Source organism: Ornithodoros turicata, chromosome 5, assembly GCF_037126465.1.
Source record: "Ornithodoros turicata isolate Travis chromosome 5, ASM3712646v1, whole genome shotgun sequence".
Taxonomy (NCBI): Eukaryota; Metazoa; Arthropoda; class Arachnida; order Ixodida; family Argasidae; genus Ornithodoros; species Ornithodoros turicata.
In genome coordinates this window covers 60730027-60749204 of record NC_088205.1, presented here as the reverse complement: position 1 = coordinate 60749204, position 19178 = coordinate 60730027, and the positions used below count along the sequence as shown (strand labels likewise).

General features: G+C 44.2%; 2 protein-coding genes across 3 annotated transcripts in view; one reads left to right on the top strand and one right to left on the bottom strand.

Annotated features, from left to right (window-relative positions):
- LOC135394533 (uncharacterized) lies at nt 1-18301 on the bottom strand. 2 transcript variants are annotated; one of them, XM_064625310.1, is made up of 6 exons: nt 18062-18301; nt 17591-17691; nt 14852-15043; nt 14662-14793; nt 7917-8013; nt 1-3337 (listed from the first exon to the last, which is right to left on the bottom strand). In XM_064625310.1, the coding sequence occupies exons 1-6, from the start codon at nt 18118-18120 to the stop codon at nt 16-18; spliced, it is 3903 nt and encodes a 1300-aa protein (XP_064481380.1). In that variant the 5' UTR covers nt 18121-18301; the 3' UTR covers nt 1-15. The 2 variants fall into 2 exon arrangements, with proteins under 2 accessions (XP_064481380.1, XP_064481381.1); XM_064625311.1 differs by having other exon boundaries at nt 1-3334.
- The window catches only part of LOC135394535 (sodium- and chloride-dependent glycine transporter 2-like), a 47285-nt gene continuing 39641 nt past the window's right edge, over nt 11535-19178 (top strand). The window contains exon 1 of the mRNA XM_064625312.1: nt 11535-11593. The gene's annotated coding sequence lies outside the window, so the exon portion shown is untranslated. The remainder of the gene's footprint in view (nt 11594-19178) is intronic.

The window sequence follows — 19178 nt, the reverse complement described above, 5'->3', positions numbered from 1 at the left end:
TGAACATATAATGCTTTATATGCGACCATCTGCACCAGAAGAATTCTCATCTGAAGGCCATTGAGATGAACTTCCAAATGAAATAGGATTGTCGCGGTGAAGCGCGGAATCTGATACTGCAACCTGAATGGCCCACGCTTCGCATGCATCTTCACGAGAGTCTTGAGGTCCGTAACGCGCCATCCTAGGAGTACTTCGGTCGCCGAAGGATGCTTTCATAACCTCAGTATCTGAGACATGAAATGAAGTACTAGTTTCTCCACAAGACGATACCGTCCTGGCGATTTCATCCTGGTCTCGCTCACCCGAGTTCAGTCGTTCAGTTACTATTTTTACTAGCGTACCACTCTCCGACTGTAAGGCAGCATCGTACATAGATTCAAAGCAGGTTTCGTCCTGGATGGAAGCGGAGCTCAGAACCGCCTGGGGATGAACGTCTCTTGTGACTTGTTCTTGAGAGTGTGGTGCCGTATGTCCGTCTCCCGTGTATTTAGAATGCAACGGTTCCTTTAGCATAGAGCTCTCGTGGCAATCTGTTAGCGCACAGGATGACGCACGTTGAAATGTAACGCGCTTTGTAGGAGACTGGTCCGAATGGTCTATGCGACCAGGAACCCCTCCACCCGAAAGCGCGGTATCTTCATGCGGTAGCGCATCATGAGATGCTTCAGTTTGAACAATGCTTTCTATTATAGGCATCGTGGTTTGAGAAATATTGCCGTTATGTAGCTGCAGAACGACTTTTAAAATTGGATGTTTTCGTATGATGAGGTCTTGCAGCTTGAGTGGCCCTACTGGACTCAATGTGTCCTCACCAGGACGCATATAAGGCATGCCAATGAATCCCGCCGCCAGATTTCCAAATATAATCTTTTTGGCGTATTCTGTTTCATCCAGCACCTGTGATGCGAGTCCAGGCATAATGGAACGGTGTTCTCGTGCGTAATGCTGGTTGCCAATTGATACGAGATCAATAAAGTTTGCGCGGTTAAAAGTTTGTTCTTCCAATGATCTAATTAACTGTCCCGTAATATGTGTTTGAGTGCTGGTGTCAGCAGATTTCGACTTATCGCTGCGACCAGTGTTGCGTTGTTCGCTTAGGATCCAAGACCCGCTTTCTGCTTGGGTAGTGATGAAATGGTTCCGACATGTCCCAAGTAGATCGTCAGTCCAATGTGGCTCTGGTAGACATGTCGGCACATGGCAAAGGCACAAGGGACTTTTGATCCTAGGAGCCACGTCTGATTCGCCATCGGAAATAGATTCCGTAGCAATAACGGGAGCTGATCTCGATGCCGTAGGTTCTCCGCCTTCATTACATGACAACATCGAAGAACATCTCTGAATCACCTCTTCTTTATTATAGGCCTGATTGTCTTCTCTGTCACTTGTAGTTGCGAGTGTTTGAGAAGGACGCATTGTTGCCGAACGTTCTGCTTCTGCTGATATCTGACGGGCAACCTTCCTCGGCAGCAATTTCAAGGAACACGCCGTTTCGTTTAGCCGTAGAGCGTGCCTGAACTTCTCGTTTGGGGACGTTTTACGCGTAGAATGTGCTACCTCGACAGATGAATTTGTTAGTAGTTCACCTGTTTGACATTCAAGAGTGCAAGGTGTCTGTGGCCTGTAGCCTAGCGACTTTCGACTAAGTGCATCTGGCCAATTATTATCCAAGTATTCTTGAAAGCCAACGTTGCTGTTAATGTTCATGTGGAAGCACGATGGTTCTTCAGTTAGATTTGTATCGATAGATGAAAAGATGTCGAAGCCGGATGACATTAGTTGAGGTGGTGTTTTGCAAAGCCTGCTTCTGATGACACTCATGTCTTCTACGGATAACTCACCTGTGTGTTCTGGTGGGAGGTGTGACACGAAAGTATATTTTAGAACACTATGTGGCTGGATTATTTCCATTTCCGGAGGAAAGGATTCAGAACTCTTGCAGAGTGATGTTTCTGACCTGGCGTTAACGACCAGTTCTGTTCCATATTGGTTCACAGTTTTTTTCGTTCCAGGAGCTCCATGTCGGGCCTGTGGTGTTATCAGAACTCGTCTATCACCCTGTCTGCCTGAAACTGTTTGGAGGGGCGTTCTCGTGTGACTATTCTGGCCGTCTTGGCTAATACTCCACATTTCGTTCTTCTCTCCTTTACCGGGTTTACTAGGTGCACCATCGACGCTTGCTCCTGCATTCGACTTGCTAATATCGGATTCCGCTTCGTGCTTTGAAGTGCTGTCGATATCAGTTTCAATTGATTCTCCAATTAACATACTGACATCATTGCTGGACAATACGCGCCGTCGCCCGGTCAACACATGGCCAAAAGCATGTCGACTTCCAGTGCTGCCCAATGATTCGCAAATGAAGTTCATGGACTTCGCCTGCCTTAGACAGAATGTCGCAGAATGTGGCTTTGAAGGATGCCCCATATCCAACGGCTGTTTCTGCTCAGCGAAACTTCCAAATGGCATTGTGCCACCGAGGTGATCCAGAAGAAGTGTTGTAGAAGATATGTTTTGTGAATCAGTCCAGTAAGTTGGAGTGAATTCTTCCGACATTGCAATAGTTTGATCCTGCGACAGCGATGCCGCACCAAGTGAAGCATTTTCCCCCTCTGTGATAGATCCAGAAGAGATAGCAGCGCGAGAATCTGTGTCTTCACAACGAGAATTTGAGTGCGCACTTTGTTTCATACTTGATGCAGCAGCACATGCGGCGCCACTTTCCAACGTCCAGTCAACATCCTTGACTGACGCAATGGGTTCCACGTTGATGACAACGTCTCGCGCGTTAAGAAAGGCTTTCAGTTCTTTAGGATGAGGAATCTGCCCAGAAGATGATCGCTTGATCGCAGCTAGCAATCTTTGGTTGGGCCTCCTCTCTCTGCTTGTCTTTCCACAACCTGTAACTCCAGGCTTGTACCTCGGTGGGACGCAGATGGATACTTCGTTATGAGATCGGGGAGTTTGGGTTGTCAGCGCTTGATGAACTGGAGCAACAGCAGTTACCGCGAGTTCTTTTCGCTTTTCAGTTTCCCTGGAACCGTCAACACCGAGGAAACTACTTCCTGCACTATTGACTCTGTTTTCTTCGGAGTGCCGGATATAGCGCGGTGGGTGCTTAGGGACTTTGGCGTATCCCCAAGATGCGTATTCTCCGTACATCTCATAGTAACGCTGGCGAGGATCGATGCAGCATTGGAAAGCAGAGGAATTGCGAGCGCGGTACGGAGAGAAGCATACGAGGGCGCCACTGTGAGCACGAGACTCGTGGTCTACCGGGCTATCCCTGCGACCACTGTGGGATTTCTCCTGGTCCGATGCACGATGAAGCCTGCTGGGGATAAGGAATATAGTGAATATTCTTGGCACGGACTCATTTGTCATCTTTTTTAACTAAATGCTTTAGAAGCATGACACCGAACGAAGTGACTACCGACAAGCGGCTCACACTGAACTATAGAACGACATCTATTGGCGATGGGCTAACTTCGCCAATAATCCTAGCGGTTACCGTGGTACGGGGAGCATCCCAATGAAGACAACTGAGGAATGCTGGCATGTTTTTTGTGTGGTGGGTAGTCCTCTTGGACTACCCAGATCCCAGAACAAGAGGGGTTAGCAAGCCCCTGCCTCTCCTGTGACACCATCATCTCTCCCCTCCCCTCTTCCCCTCCCTTGGGTGCACCAAGCCGCCACTTCAGAGCAGGCTGCCGCACCTTCCCCGTACATCACCCCCCCCCCCCCCCCCCCCCCCTCTAATGGCTACAGCTGTTTGATTTGAGAGGAGCACGCACTTGCTTACTAAAGCACAATGGCTACAGCTGTTTGATTTGAGAGGAGCACGCACTTGCTTACTAAAGCACATTCTGTTCTGGGAGTAACATGTATGGCATGACGTCAACTTCCATGTTCCGAAATAAGGCCTTTGTTGTCTCGCGGTTCAAGTGTAAAGCATCGGTTTTGATTCCTCGGTTTCAGCGCTCTGCTAGTGCGGCGACGGTTTAATGTCCCGCCCAATAAATGGGAAGCCAAATGGAAAGCCGTTAATTGCCACAGTGAAATGTTTTTCAGGACCGTCAGTATTAATTGCGCTGGAAGCGTAAGGTTGCAACATCTTGACCTTGGTAATTCATAAGCAAAAAGAAGGACGCGTAAAAAACAAAGATTCTCGTTGCAAAGTTGAAGCCCCAGTGAGAAATCAAGTGATGCACTGATGAACGACGGATTGTAGGGCGCATATCTGTCTTGACTTCCCGAACCACCACCAACAACAAATTTCCATCGAGGAGCAAAATCACAAGATGCATTAAGGTAGTACTCGTGTACTGATACAAATAATACAAGTTGAGCTTTAACATAATTTTTAGAGATGGGACGAATCCAGAATTTTTCCGAATCTCGAATCATTCTAATCCTTTCAAAAAAAAAAAAAAAAACGAAAAGAAACAGTTATTTTAAACCAGGGGAAAAACCACTTCTACTGAAAAGTATTTTGAAGCAGAATATGATATATTTGTTTAATAAAAAAGAAGTGAAATAATAGGTCACTTTCAGGATAAAGCTTACCTATATACTTCTTAAATGTAATTTATTTAACATGTTCATCGACTACAGGAAATACAGAAATTCTCGATTCTGAATTGTTTCCATAAAACTAAGAAACAATCAAAACAAAACCGTGTTGCTTGTAATGCAAGAGTTCCTGCCTGAACTCTTTTAATCCAGATCAATGTAAACAAACAAACAAGAAAACATCCGCCGGTCAATCAGGCTTTCGGCCGACTCCGCAGGCGCCAATTTTAAAAAGAAACAAACCAACGTGATTGGTGGATTCGAAAGATTCGATTCGCCGTTTTGCGCACTCGGACTCAGATTCCCGAATCTCGAATCCCTGCCTCGGATTCGAGGATTCGCGGATTCGGTTGGCACATCCCTAATCATTCTGCTGTGATCATCTAGCAGCAGTTTACCAGAGAGCGAAACTCGAGAGCGGAAACACGCTTGCGTCACTAAATAAATGGTCTCACGGAGGATTCAGCGCGATATCTCTCCTTAACCCCCCGCTGTTGAGTTTTACTATATAAGACAACTATTTTGTGGGGGCATAGGGTGGCTTCAGTCAGATAATTCGAAGTGCGAGTGCGAGATAAACATAAAATGTATAAATATTTATAAATAAACATAAATATCGTAAAAATCATAGTGCGAAACGCACTAGCTTGGGAGTAACTGCAGCTTCTAGTCCCCTAGATTACAATTACTCCAGATTTTACTCCTTTGATCCTGAGATTCAAATACTCCCCAGGACTTCAAATACTTAAACTTCACAAGTTGTCCTCTGAGTGCAACAATCTACGTAAATATGCGCTCTTTACCTCACCATTTGATGGAACAAGGCTATATAATAAATTACGCAATTTTTGGCCACACAAGTAAGAAATAGTGGTTCTCGCTTTGCAAATTGTGTCTTATGCATGTTTCAAAGCATTTTTATTCATGCACATGGATTATGTGCATAAGGACCGTGAGGACAAAGCGTGAAATGCAGTGCTCACTCTGTGATATTCATTTAGCCCCATACATTTAGTCCAGAAAAGGACTAATGGTTGTGTAGCAATTCATTTAGTCCCCAAAAAGGACGAAATTTGCTTACACAGAGTAAATTTAGTCCGTTGTGCAACGGCTTTTACGACGCTCCTTTGTGATGCTAATTTAAATTTGTGATGTGATGTGTGATGTGATGTAAATTTAATTTATGCTACGTAGAGTATGACTCATGTGCAGAGGTCGGCATTTTCACGAGGGCAAATGAGGGTGAGGGTGCCCTCACCCTCACCTCACCCTCACCTCACGCACATTGAGGTGAGGTGAGGTGAGGGAAAATTCTCAAAAGAGAGATTGAGGTGAGGTGAGGTGAGGTGACGAAAAAGTTTTGAGAGGGGGGTTGAGGAGATTTGGAGCGGCTATTTTCAATTGCGCGATCTCTTAAAAGGGCACCGAGAGCCAGCTTTTTCTATTACCAATGTAGCAGAAATGTTACTATGAGCATAGGCTCTCTGCACTAAAATGTGTTCGCTGTAAGCGCGTCAGTTTCAGACTTTCAGTTGAGTCAGATACATTATAGACGTTTCAGGTCAGATGCATGTACAAGTGAATATAGCTTATGTGTGCTTTATGTATTTAGCTTCAGATTTCAACACAATCAAACTAGTCAGTTGAGTCACATGCATGATGTGAGACACATGAACAAGTCAATATAGTTCCGTGTGCTTTGAGTGTTTAGATTTCAACGAAGCCGAACTAGTCAGTCTGTAAGCAGATGTCTTTCACGTATTATTTGGAACGATTGTACATGACAACCAATGACCTTATCAGAGACTGATGTAAGAAATGGAGGCAACAACACGCGCTTTAAGTGCAATATAAGCGCAAATAATGGCATATATTCCGTATTGCCACAAGTTTAAATATTGAGCTTTTAGTACGGCAATGAAGCTAGGTGAAAAGGCACAAGAGGTCTGTGTCTCCATAAAGTAATTTAATTAGTAAGTCAACACATAAGTCACTAGTAATCTGTACAGCACGTCTACCTGATTGCTTCAAAACAAGGGTCACGAAGAAAAGGTCCCCGAATTCCGGCTACAAATGAATACGTCTGCTATTTAAATAATATTGATCGATAATATAAAGTCAAAACAGACAAAAATGCAAAATGTAATTCGAAGTATAGCTGCATACCATCCCGAAAACGACTTCCGCAGCTCCATGATCATTCTCGCTTGAGAGATACTCGATAAAAGCCATTCCTGCCTTGCCAGTATGAAAAACAACTCAAAATTGCTCGGTTTGTGCAGCTTCTCTACCCATGTACCCTACGTCCAATTTTTACTGATCGTACATGTAGTGGATACTTGTTGCAAGAAGGACGAACCAAGCAAGGTAATGAATCTTAGCTGTGGGTACTTGTAACTTGTTGTCAGAAGTCAACCAAGGAAGCAGTAAAAAGCCAACTGCAACGTATACACCTACCCGCTCCTAATACTTTTTTGATTCCGTGTTAGCGCCGCGAAGCAACTGTGGCTATGAGCAACGTCACTCCTAATTGAAAGAGCAATTCTGAAGTAAAAACGTTTTACAGAAACTGCATGGTTAAGGTGAGCTCGACGAGGCAAAAATTAGAAGTAGTAGATGAACATATTTTAGAAAGAAGGTTAGGGTGAGGTGAGGTGAGGAAGATATTTTAGAATGAAGGGTGAGGTGAGGTGAGGAAAAAGTGTTCTGGAAAATGTTGAGGTGAGGTCAGTTGAGGAACATTTTTCAGAAACAAATTGAGGTGAGGTGAGGTGAGGAAAATAATTTTAAAAGGAGCTTGAGGTGAGGAACGAAGTCCCCCAAAAAATGAGGCGAGGTGAGGAAAAACATCTGTTACGAAAATTGAGGTGAGGGCAAATATCGTGAGGGTATTTGCCCACCTCTGCTCATGTGTGTCAACGACTTTCCTATGCCACATATGAAAGTCGTTGACACACATGAGCCATACTCTACGTGGCATAAATTAAATTTCTCCCTTCAGTCGGTAGTTTGGGTAGGTGTGAACCGTTATTTGAACTTATTTGAATCGCTTACCACAATTTTTTTCGGTTCGGTTTCGGTTCAGCTGCAAGATTGCGCCAATAATTTCGGTTCGGTTCAGTTCCGGTTCGGCTAAAAATAACGGAATTAATAGCGGTTTTCGGTTCAGGTTCGGTTCGATTCTCTATGATCATATGCCATCGATTGCGCACTGGTACTCTTACACGATGCGCCAGTGCCGCCAGGTCACTACACGTATGATGTCGCACTTCAGCTCCGGCTGCCTATTTCAGCCGGATTTTCGTTTTATGTTCTTAGGCCGGTCACCAGATGTGGCTTACCTTTGATATGAGTAACCTGCCCCCAAGACAAGCAGCGTTAGAAGCAACACCAGTGTCGGCAAAGCACTGTAAAATACAGCTGCGGGAGATGCTTTGCCTGCAAAATACAAGTTTTTTTAGCTACCTTTGTAGAAAGAGACATGTTCTTTCTTTTGTTACAGGTTTATAGCTTTATGTTTATGGTTTATAAGTTTATATATATTAAATTATGCCAAGTTTCGACAACTAATCACAAAGTACATACGGGAGCCCGCATTGTACGAATATGTTAATGAAAAAATGTGTGGAATATTACCACGAAATTACAAAGAGCTTTAAGGGAAGCTAGTTTTCAGGGTCACGTAGGTCATTACGATAGTCCAGTATGTTCATGGATAACGAATGAAATTTTAATGGCTTTGATGCCATAGACTGCATGCCATAGACTGCCACACAGTTATTGGCGTCGCAAACTGCATCGTGATAAAAGTAATAGGTATTACAGAAATAATTTCAACTATTATCGTAACTATTCTGTTAAACTTATACGAGAACGAAAGTTACAATATTACAGTAAGATTATTCAGAACTCTACGAGTCCTCGTCAGACTTGGCAGATCATCAATAGAATCCTCAATAAAAATGTACGGAAACGTATCCTACCCACTGTTAATACCGAGGTCAACGCGTTATGTAACGAATACTTCACCAATGTCGGGCCATTATTGGCGAACGAAACTGTTAGTCATGATGAACCATTGCACTACGTCAAAACGAATGTATCCAAGACGTTTCCAGTGCATGCAGTTACAGACAGTGAGGTGACAAATGATATGAAGAATTGTTGAGGTAACACTGCTCGTGGCTATGACAATGTAACAATGAATATTATAAAAAATAATGTTGATGTTTTATGTCCCGTATTAGTCGACCTCTTTAATCGCGCCATGACTCAAGCAATTTATACAGATATACTTAAGATTGGTATCTCTGTGCTCAGTGCCCTTAACGTTGTGTTTGAAAAGTTGTTAACTGTCAGACTTACGAAATTTTTGGAAGGTAACAAATTAATCAGTAACAATCAACATGGTTTTCGTGGCTTTCGATACAGTAGATCATGACATTTTGATTTAAAAAATATGGAAATATGGTTTAAGAGGTCATTCTCTGAAGCTTTTTACGAGCTACTTAGCAGATAGGATACAAGTAGTTAACATAAATGAGTCAGTGTCGTCTCCGTTACCGATACCCCCCCCCCCCCCCCCCCCCCCGCCATGCGGGTCCCAGAGGGATCCGCACCGGGGCCGATCTTCTTTCTACTGTATACAGGGTGCGTCATCAAAAACTAACTAGAATTTTTATAAAAAAGCTGTGAGAGCAGCATAGATATTGTTTTTGCAGTTGAGTTCTACGGAAAGGCGGACATCCTCTGGAAGAGAGTATGTAACTACGAGGTGACTAATTACCTGAACTTCATTAATTAATTCTTTAATTAGGGAATTTCGGGTAAAAGCGAGATAGCAGATTGAGAGACTATCCTCGTTGAACACCTTTCCACGTTTAAAAAACCCTGAAACACGCACGTGCGCTGAAGTATCCAGCCCCGAATTTCGGTATGCCAATGAGCCAAAACCGAAAAAGCGATCCTGAGGAGCGGATCACTCACGCCGACGGAGGCTTATCTGGGCCGGAGAGCGGTTTATCTGCCCAGCTGAGCGCCACCCACTCCAATTATCTCCACCCCTCCAAATCACGAGAATGTTTCTAAGAGACCTCTCAAAATTTCCTGAGAGGTCTGAGAGGACATTTCAAGAAATCTTGAAAGGTCTGGTAGGACCTTTCAGGCAGCACAGCGGGGTCTGAGAGGACCTTTTAGAGAAAATCTGGAAGACGTTGTAGAATCATTCACCTAGCCCTGAGGGGTTTGGGGGGACCTCTCAGACAGCTTTGCGACAGTGCGTCGTGCAACACCTCCCAGAGCAAGTTGCTACATGTTTTTCCGCGCCACGGGACATGCTACCTCGTCCGTTTTGGAAAATAGTTCGCAAGATTTCACATATTTGTGCATTATTCCTCCAAGGAACACGTCCCGTGATAACCTTGTATTGCTGTTCCCCTTTGAAGCTATTGTTCTTGCAATCCGTGCATTATTGTACTGCACGTAAGTGGAAGCGTTTCGACCAGTCGCCAGCGGTTCAATCCAGTGTTGCCACACCTACAGAGACATGGGACACACCTACATGAGATCTACCTACTTTTTGAAAAATCTACAAATCTACAGAGATTTCTGGAAATCTCATGATTTTTTGCTCCAACGAATGGATCACTCGACACAGTACACTCTTAAAAATGAACTTCACCACATAGCACTCTCCTAGCCAACCATCACCCCGAATGACAACGTTCTCGCCCCAGATTTGTTGAAAACGGCAGGAGGAGCCTATTTTGTGCCGTGCATAATGACACAAAATAGACTCCTCCTCGCGTTTTCAACAAATCAGAGGCGAGAACGTTGTCATTCGGAGTGATGGTTGGCTAGGAGCGGGCTATGTGGTGCAGTTCATTTCTAAGAGTGACGTGAGAGAGTCGTGACGATGCCCACTTGAGTGCGGCCAACAACGGCAAGCTACCTCGACACCCCCCCCCCCCCCCCCCCCTCATTTCTAAGAGTGTACGTGCGGTACGTGTTTCGCATCAGTGCACAAAACGACGATGAAAAACGTCACCAGAACGCGGGAATGAGTGTTGACAGTCTATTTCTTAGAATATTTTCTGCAGTTAATTTGATGAGAACAAATTAAAGAAACAGCCTCTCAACGACCACCATAACTGGCCTCCTGCACACAAAACGCGTGCTGCTGGGTCAAGCTGCTACGCCTTCGCTGTTGACAAGAATTTGATCCGTCCATCACGAAGCTGGCGGGGCTCGCCGGAGGAAAGGGCGTCAACAGCGAACGAACCATTGGCGAGCCTCAACGCTAAATCAGTTTTCTTAAGTATTTGTGTGCGCGTTACCAGTTTGCCTCACAGACTTGACTTGGCTGGCTTTGAAGCGAAACCACAACGTTTACAATTCGCGTCACGCATGTACGTTTTCATTATGTCTGTGGAAATAATATGTCAAGCCTTATTGTTTTTGTGTTCCATTGTGATCCTCACTCATCACTGTGATGGTGGAACGAGAGAGAAAAATGTTCCTACTACACGCGATACGTTATTCTTGCATTGGAGCGCCACAGCTGATGTGAATACACATGTCAAAGCATTAAAACCTACGTGCAGTGACACTTTTTGTTGCGATTGTAGCGGACACTTAAGTCCGCTGCAATCACAAAAAACGAGACATCGCAAACCGAAACCGCGAGTTTCAACACGTAATGGCAGTGCGCCGCAGCAATAAATTCCGGTTGTGGTGTTCAACAGTGGAACGAAATAAGCACTTGCTCTTCCACTAATTTAGAGATGCAGGCAGGCATTCCAGATTCGAAGGCAAAATGTTCAAGTCACTGAGTTTTGAGTGGCTACAGATATTTAGCTCGATCTACAGATTTTTCGGACTCGGATCTACAGATAAATTTTTTTAACGTGTGGCAACACTGGCTTCAATCAGTCTGTTTTGAAACGTTGAAGTGTGAGGACGTCGGCCGCGGATCTAAAGTAATTTGTGTTTTGTCTTCGGGATTCTAACTGTTTTTGAGGTATGTAGGTTGCGGTTGCATACTGTTGTACTTCAGTATTCTATTTGAATGGGAGGCTATACAGTGGTCAAACATGTAACCACCACCATTTGAAATTATATGGAAATTGTATGTTCCTGTTCTAAAGAAAGTGAAAGTGTCATCCACAGTGAATACTGATCGCTGTGCACCATGAGCGCGATATTGGATCGGACTCATCCTTGCGCCACTATTTATCGCAATCAGAACGTCGAACGAATGAGTTGATCGCGCATGCAGCGATCACCATGAGGGTGATTGCATGAATGCGATCACGATATCAGGCAAAGGCCTTCGTGGGATATGCTTGTGTGCCAAATATGCTTTTGTGAGTGACAGGCATTCCTGTTCACTTTACGCTTTTACCACTGTTCGCAGACGCATTATGAGCGCCGATAGGAAGATTATCAGCCACGTTAGGTTACCAACGGCGCTTTGTGCCAAACGGTATGTTATATATTTCGATGCCTACACACTGACTTACACTGACATTCTGAAATTGTAGATGAATCTCGTACGAAGCGACAGGTGGTGAGAACCCAAGGTGGTGAGAATCGAATCGCGCCAGTTAGTTGGCGTCTTACGCAAGCAAGGGAAACTAGACGGTGCATCGCGAGTCCCCAAGTATACGTAAAACACACGAACTTGATCACTGAGAAGCAAAGTTCCTCAAGAATATTTTTCATCGCCGCTGTACGGACATTGCGAATATGTGTCCCATGAGTTCACGCCTTGTGGAATACGACAGTATGTGTTGATGATGACTGTATGCTTTCGTAGACATGTAAGGGCTAAATCTAGTTTCTGTTGCTGCTATTTACCGTTTCGTCTAGTTTCTTGCGAACGATCCTTCAACAAATATTAGATATTCACAATTCTGCAAGACATTTGAAATAACCGTTAGATAATCTGATAGCAGTGTGCATGCCTTGAGTGTATCTGTACAATCGAAGGAACTCAATATATGTGGAGTTTTGTGACATGTACTTGTCTGTATCTATCTCTGGTATATCATAGCAGTGTATGATTGTACCGCTCCGACGACAGGTGCAGCATAGACGGCGAAATTGAACATTGATGTTCCGATGTCAGATCTGGGCATTAGCTTCTGAGAGGTCCTGTCAATCTGAGAGGTCATCTCAGCCTGAGAGGTCAGCCTGAGAGATCCACCAGCCTGAAAGGCCCTCTCAGGCTGAGAGGACCTCTCAGTCCCATAACACATTAGACATGAGGGGTCTTTTCACTAGGGGGATGGCCCTCTGACGTGAAATGAGCGCTGTACTCCCCGCGTTCCCGGTTGCCGCTGTTTCGGTTTTGGCTCATTTGCATACCGAAATTCGGGAATGGATATTTTAGCGCACGTGCGTGTTTCAGAATTTTTTAAACGTGGAAAGGTGTTCAACGAGGATATAGTCTCTTAGTCTGCTATCTCGCTTTTGCCCTAAATTCCCTAATTAAAAAAATAATTTATGAATTTAAGGTAACTAGTCATCTGGTAGTTACATACTCTATTCCAGAGGATGTCCGCTCTGCCGTAGAACTCAACTGCAAAAACAACATCTATGCTGCTCTCACAGCTTTTTTATAAAAATTCTGGTCAGTTTTTAATGACGCACCCTGTATAAACGACCTTCCGACAGCAGTGCACTCTAAATGTATACTATATGCAGATGATACTGCATTATTTTTTATGGATACTTGTATTAAAAACATTCAGTCCAAGATAACTCAGGACATCTCTCTACTATTTAAATGGCAGCAAATGCCCTCACCTTAAACTCACAAAAACAAAATATCTGGTTTTTCGATCACATCGTAAATTCTTTGATTTGAACAATTTTTCAATACGGATAAACGACTCAGAGACAGGGAGTGTAGACAGCATGAAATACCTTGGTGTTATCTTTGATGTATTTTTGCACTGGCGACCTCATATTGCATATATATGTACTAAACTTCCCAAGCGTGTGATGTTTTACTTAATGCAAGGCAGTTGTTCCCATTAACCATAATGAGATTATTATACTTTTCCCTTGGGCAGTGTCACCTGATATATTGTCTAGAATCATGGGGTAATAGTTACAAGACGTATCAGCACCTTTAGAAACTGTACAGAAGCGTGCACTACGTATCTAATCAAACTCACATCCCAGACAACCAAGTTCTACTCTGTTCGAAACTTTTTAAAAAATTTTACTCGAAAAATGTTACGGTTTGACCAACTTTGTTTCGAAAGATGTGTTTTGCTTGTAAGAAGGTGCGTTCTCAACAATGAACGTGTTGATGGCATACAATTCACACCAGTTACCCGCACTAGTCCAACTGTATTCCCACACCACTTCCGAATCCAGCGCTTCACAAATGTATATGGAAAGATACTTTTTGGACAGCATGGTGGCAATCAGATGGAACTCGTTACCGAGTTCGGTTGTAATATCTAATAATTTCCAACTCTCCGTCAGGAGACATTTATTCTGTGAGTAATAAGAGAAGGACTATTGCAAAGCTATCTGTGTTATGCGGTCACATATGCCTTTTACGTATGATGCTTATAAGTATGTTTTTCCTCTGTATGTATGCATTCCCATATTGTATTGTGTATGAATTGTTGTTTCTTATTTGCCAAAGCCTGTCAAGTAAGCCATTTATAACTTGTGCTTAACACGGATCGTACTAGCACATGCTATGATCTGTATGGATTCTTTGCAGTAACTATGTTGTGAATGTTGGCAACAGATCAAGAAATATAGTTAAAAAGCATTACGCCACAGATTTTGCTCAGGGGCATGAGGAACCCTCTATTTTATCAGTTATGAACCCATCAACAATGTAGCATTATTCCCTACGTGCTGAAGAGACGTTTTACTTTACTACAGGGAACTTGACACAGGGATATGTTGCCCATGCACAGTGAAGTTTTTTCTATATTTACTTTGGCACAGCACGTCCTTAGTGTGGCATTGCATAGCACTTTTTGAGTCACACTGCAGTGTGAATAACAGTTCCACTTTCTGAATTGCACTGCACTTTGAACGTAACGGAGTACTCACCAGGGATGCAGCGCTGGTTACTAGCAAGAACGTAAGGCCTAGGGCAGTAACACAGAAAGTCGACGCATTGCATGTTTTCGTCGTTCTGGTTGCATTCTAGGTCGCTCATGCAAGATTCGTACAGGCGCTTTGCTAAAAGAAACCGCAACAAAAATAATCGGCGTCGCACTAATTTTACACTAATGCTTACCTTGAACGCATTTAGCAATCCCAATGTTGTCTGTTATGAAAATTGGTGTCCCACGGGCACAACCGCACTTGGCATCACCGTTGCCTCCGTTGAAAGTGCAAGCCAAACCTAAACTAGATGAGCAGTCCTCGTCTTTAGCGCAAACGGTTCCGTAACCAGATTTCCCGGTATCAGGATTGAGGGGTATGCGTACTGCAATTATTAGTGCAAGAAAATTTGAATTTTTTTACTTGACTTGGAAGGCGGCTTCCTTTCAACATTTGCTGGCATCACACTGCAAGGGGGACTAGAAACACATTGTCCAGGGAAACCATAACTGTAACCATAAATATATAGAGGTAGACCGGTGTGTTAAAAAGGAGCCAACTGTAGAATAACTTCCAATTGTTTCTTATGCTTTCATTCATCGTAGTTACATTTACAAACCTTTACTCTTTACTCTGCCGCTATGCACTTCACACGCAGCGCGCGAATGCACGACGCGTAGTCGCTAACAGATGGGGAAGGTCATCCGAGCTGGCAGGAACTGCACGCTCGCGCGAAGGAAGGAGAGTACGCAGGTAGTCCTTTTGAGACATCGTGTACTGTGGTTCTACGTCGCTCTATCTATATTCGAAACAAGAAACTACTGGATGGAGCGACCACGGTTGTATCCTGTTACGTACATCAGAAGCTTCTTGGTGCAATATTCTGCACTATTACAGAAAACAGTTATTACTTCCAACTCCTGGTACTGGTGACGCTGTTCCAGCCTGTAACAGTTGCTCGCAAACATCCTTGCTATCCCGGGACAGCGACAACGACATCACGCCTTCCGTAGTCAGACGTACTCTCGATTGCGTACCCTGCATGTAGTGTGGACTACAAGCAGTGTTGTTACTTTTTTTCGATCTGAAGTAGCCAAATGCATGTCAAAAAATCGCTAAACCTAAATTAGATCCGTAATTGTGCAATTATGGTCGTCTAGCTCTAGCGAATGACTGTGGTATCTATTTATCGCTTTGATCAACGCCGAAGATAATTTCGTCACTGTAAGCACCGTTTTGCAGAATGCTCTCATCTGTCATGCATTTTTGCTTTGACATCTTGTTTTCAGCCTGTGCCTGACATTGCACTGTAATTGCGAAATCAAAAAGAAATTTGATATATCAAGATAAGTATAATGTCGTACTGATAGCTGATCCGTTGATTGGTTACTTCTGATAACTATACCAAGTAGGCTTAGTGCAGAACTTGCATAACTTTGCTTTCTTTTTCTAATTCTGCATTCGACAGCATAGTGGTGGGGTACAGTATAATGAGGCAAATTCACAAGAACCAGGATTTATGTGAGTGAAAATAATAAAGTCAGTTAGATGAGCGCGGGTGCGGGTGTCGCCGCGATTACCCGCACAGTTTTGCGATTTAAGGGTAAAAGCTCAGTGTCGCTGCGGATAAAATGCGGGTGTGCCTGTATTGCGTCCGCGATTACTGCGGGTAAACCCGCATTACCCGCATGCACTCAAATGTTAATTGGATACTTCTGATAACTACTAAGTAGGCTTAGTGCAGAACTTGCATAGCTTTGCTTTCTTTTTCTAATTCTGCATCGGAGAGCATAGTGGTAGGGTACAGTATAATGAGGCAAATTCACAAGAACCAGGATTTATGTTAGTGAAAATAACAGAAAGTCAGTTAGATGAGCGCGGGTGCGGGTGTCCCCGCGATTACCCGCGCAGTTTAGCGATTTACGGGTAAAAGTTCAGTGTCGCTGCGAATAGCTGACAAGTTCGACATCGAACATCAAGTTAAACAGAACGCTGTCTTGGAAATCCTCAAGTCAAACCTATCTGGCAACACGCCACCTGGTCAGCTCACAACATCGCTGTCAGATTGGACTAGCTGTTACAGTGCCAGTCGTTTTACCTCGCACACTTTAAAAACAGAACCTGACCACATGGCAAGCTCGGCACTAATCGTCATTATGGGTGTCATCGTTCTCTTTTGTTCGTTTCGCAGCTTTGCTTTTCACGAGCACGAATTATTGACGGTGCGGATTTAACTGCACTGCGTCCGCGCGTAGTGCGGGTATACCCGCGTCACACGCCGCGGGTTGCAGTTGCGGGTGGCGCGTCCGAGTGTGTGTGCAAGTGCTGGTATGAATTTACTTACCCGCACTCAGTTGTCTGTTAAGATCAGTGGGGCGTTATAGTCTCAGCCAGTGTTGCCACTTCGAGCGCGTAGTAGTATTGTCAAGAGTTCTAGCGATCATTTCACAATTATATCTACGAAATGTGTGATATTTCCCTCGTTTCCCCGTCCACCCGTATTTCCACCCTGGACCGAATAGTCTTTCAGGGTAGTGCCGGGCCGGCGTCTAGCTTTAGTCTCCGGGGGGACAACTGGGACATTCTCCCCATATTCTTGTTTCCCGAAATGTGTCTTTTTTGCGCCCCTTTAGGCGGGCTCACGGAAGGCAATTGTCCCCATTTCCCCGTAGACGCCGGCCTTCTGGTTGAGCAAACTAGACGTAACCCAGCGTTCCTGCTGGTCATTGTCGTCAGAAATCCAACAATAAGCTGTGCAAAGCCGCCTAACAAGTCGTTAATCCCGGTATACGAAAAAATGTCGCTATGCACAACCAAAAGTCGCTAAATTTAGTGATAAAATCGAGGAACTGGCAACACTGTCTACAAGCGTTAGGGTGGAGACACATCTCCTGTCGTTACTATCAAACCCATTGTGATCCTGGGAACGTACTTCCACTTTCTCCGGTGTATGGCAGCTGGGTTTTCCCGTAGCCGAAAGTATAGTTGAACAAATCATCAGTTTGGTCTTGATACGTATCCCTCTCTTCATGACTGTGAAAGAGAATGACAGGAGAAGTCGTCTGTGAAAGGGAAATTCGTAAGGCAAAATAGAACTGGAGGTAATTGTTAAAATAAATGAATCTGGAAGGAATTTTGCGTTAAGAATTCTTTTTCTGAACGCATGTGTCTCTGAACTGAAAATGTCAGATGGAGTGCCCACTACCTATAGCTATACTGCCCCAACAAAAACACAGAAAAAGCAACATATTACAAGTCGTTAGTATAGCAATGGTGAGTACTTGTGACAGCAGCGGCAGTGTTTAGTAGTGCAACTGTACTTCTCCGTAAAATACGCATCGGATAAACCTAAAGAACATCCGCGCATAGCGAAGACGATATCGAATATGGAATTTTGCTTTACCTGAAATGAGGAACAGATCTTGCAGAACACAATGATGTCAAGAAAAGGAACCTGAGCATTCCTTGATTTGTTCTGGAGCACGGGGCTTGCAGCTTTCTATAGAAGTTGCCGTTGTTGCTACAGCTCTCGATTGCCCTACAACCTTCCAAATGTGGTGCATGAACGAGGCTCGGCGAAACCCTTGCGAAACCCTTACGGTTGCGCGTTGCGCGAGCGATCTGGTCTACAATATTCTTCTTCTTCCACCTGGGACGCTGGCCGTTATCACGGAGAAAGAAGACTCCGTGGCCGTATCCACGAAGGGAGATTGGCCAAGGCTAAGCTATTATAGCGATGATTGATTAGGACGCGTCAACAGAACGGCAGTGCAATTGTTCTGTAGATAGGGGTGCTCTTCGTTCTTTTTCTTCTAGTTCGTGAACTGGAGAAGAAGTTCGCGGTTATATGTGCTGTGCTGTACTGCTGGTAATCCTGTTGTACAGTTTAGCAGTAGCTCTCCAGAATTTGTACAAGACAAAATTTACAAACCTTTCACAAATATTGAGCTCGCAAACCTGATACTGAGGACATGAGTAAAAAGAGGCGAGCAGGCAGCGAAGCATGCTCCTGTGAACCTGCACGCCTCTTTATTGTCTGATGCCTCAAAACTCGGGCTGAGGGAAATTCGTAAAACAATAAAATAAAAAAATCAGCGTGCAGTAGGTATACATATCATAGCACATAGCTACTGTTTCCCGAAGCTTTGCTGGTACTACCGCACAACTCTTTGTCGAGAAGCAGGCTTCTCTTGTATCTGCTCATTCCACACAGGCCAAGAGATGCCACATAGACAAAGAGGGCCTGACATGCTCAATCATGGTATCCCAAAAGTGGATTGCTATTCAAATACATACATAGTATCAGGTGAAAGTTGTGCTATCAACAATCCCAATAAGGATGATAGAGTAAGCTCCCGGGATGCTTGTGTGTTTCGGAAGGATAAGCGCGGGTACTTTGGCGCCCCAGGGGACAGAACCATGGGAACGGTCCATGGGAATTCCTTTAAAAGAGAAGTGAAATGCAACCACAATGTTTTAGATACCACCAGGTAGAACTCGGCTTTGTGATGACCCCAAGC

Excerpts from the sequence above, each read along its gene's own strand:
- LOC135394533 (XM_064625310.1), bottom strand. The coding sequence starts at position 18,120 with ATGCTCAGGTTCCTTTTCTTGACATCATTGTGTTCTGCAAGATCTGTT. Across the intron at positions 15,044-17,590 it reads ATACACCGGAGAAAGTGGAA|TACGCATACCCCTCAATCCT; the intron begins GTACGTTCCCAG and ends TAATAATTGCAG. Across the intron at positions 3,338-7,916 it reads GCAGGTTACTCATATCAAAG|CAGGCTTCATCGTGCATCGG; the intron begins GTAAGCCACATC and ends CCTTATCCCCAG.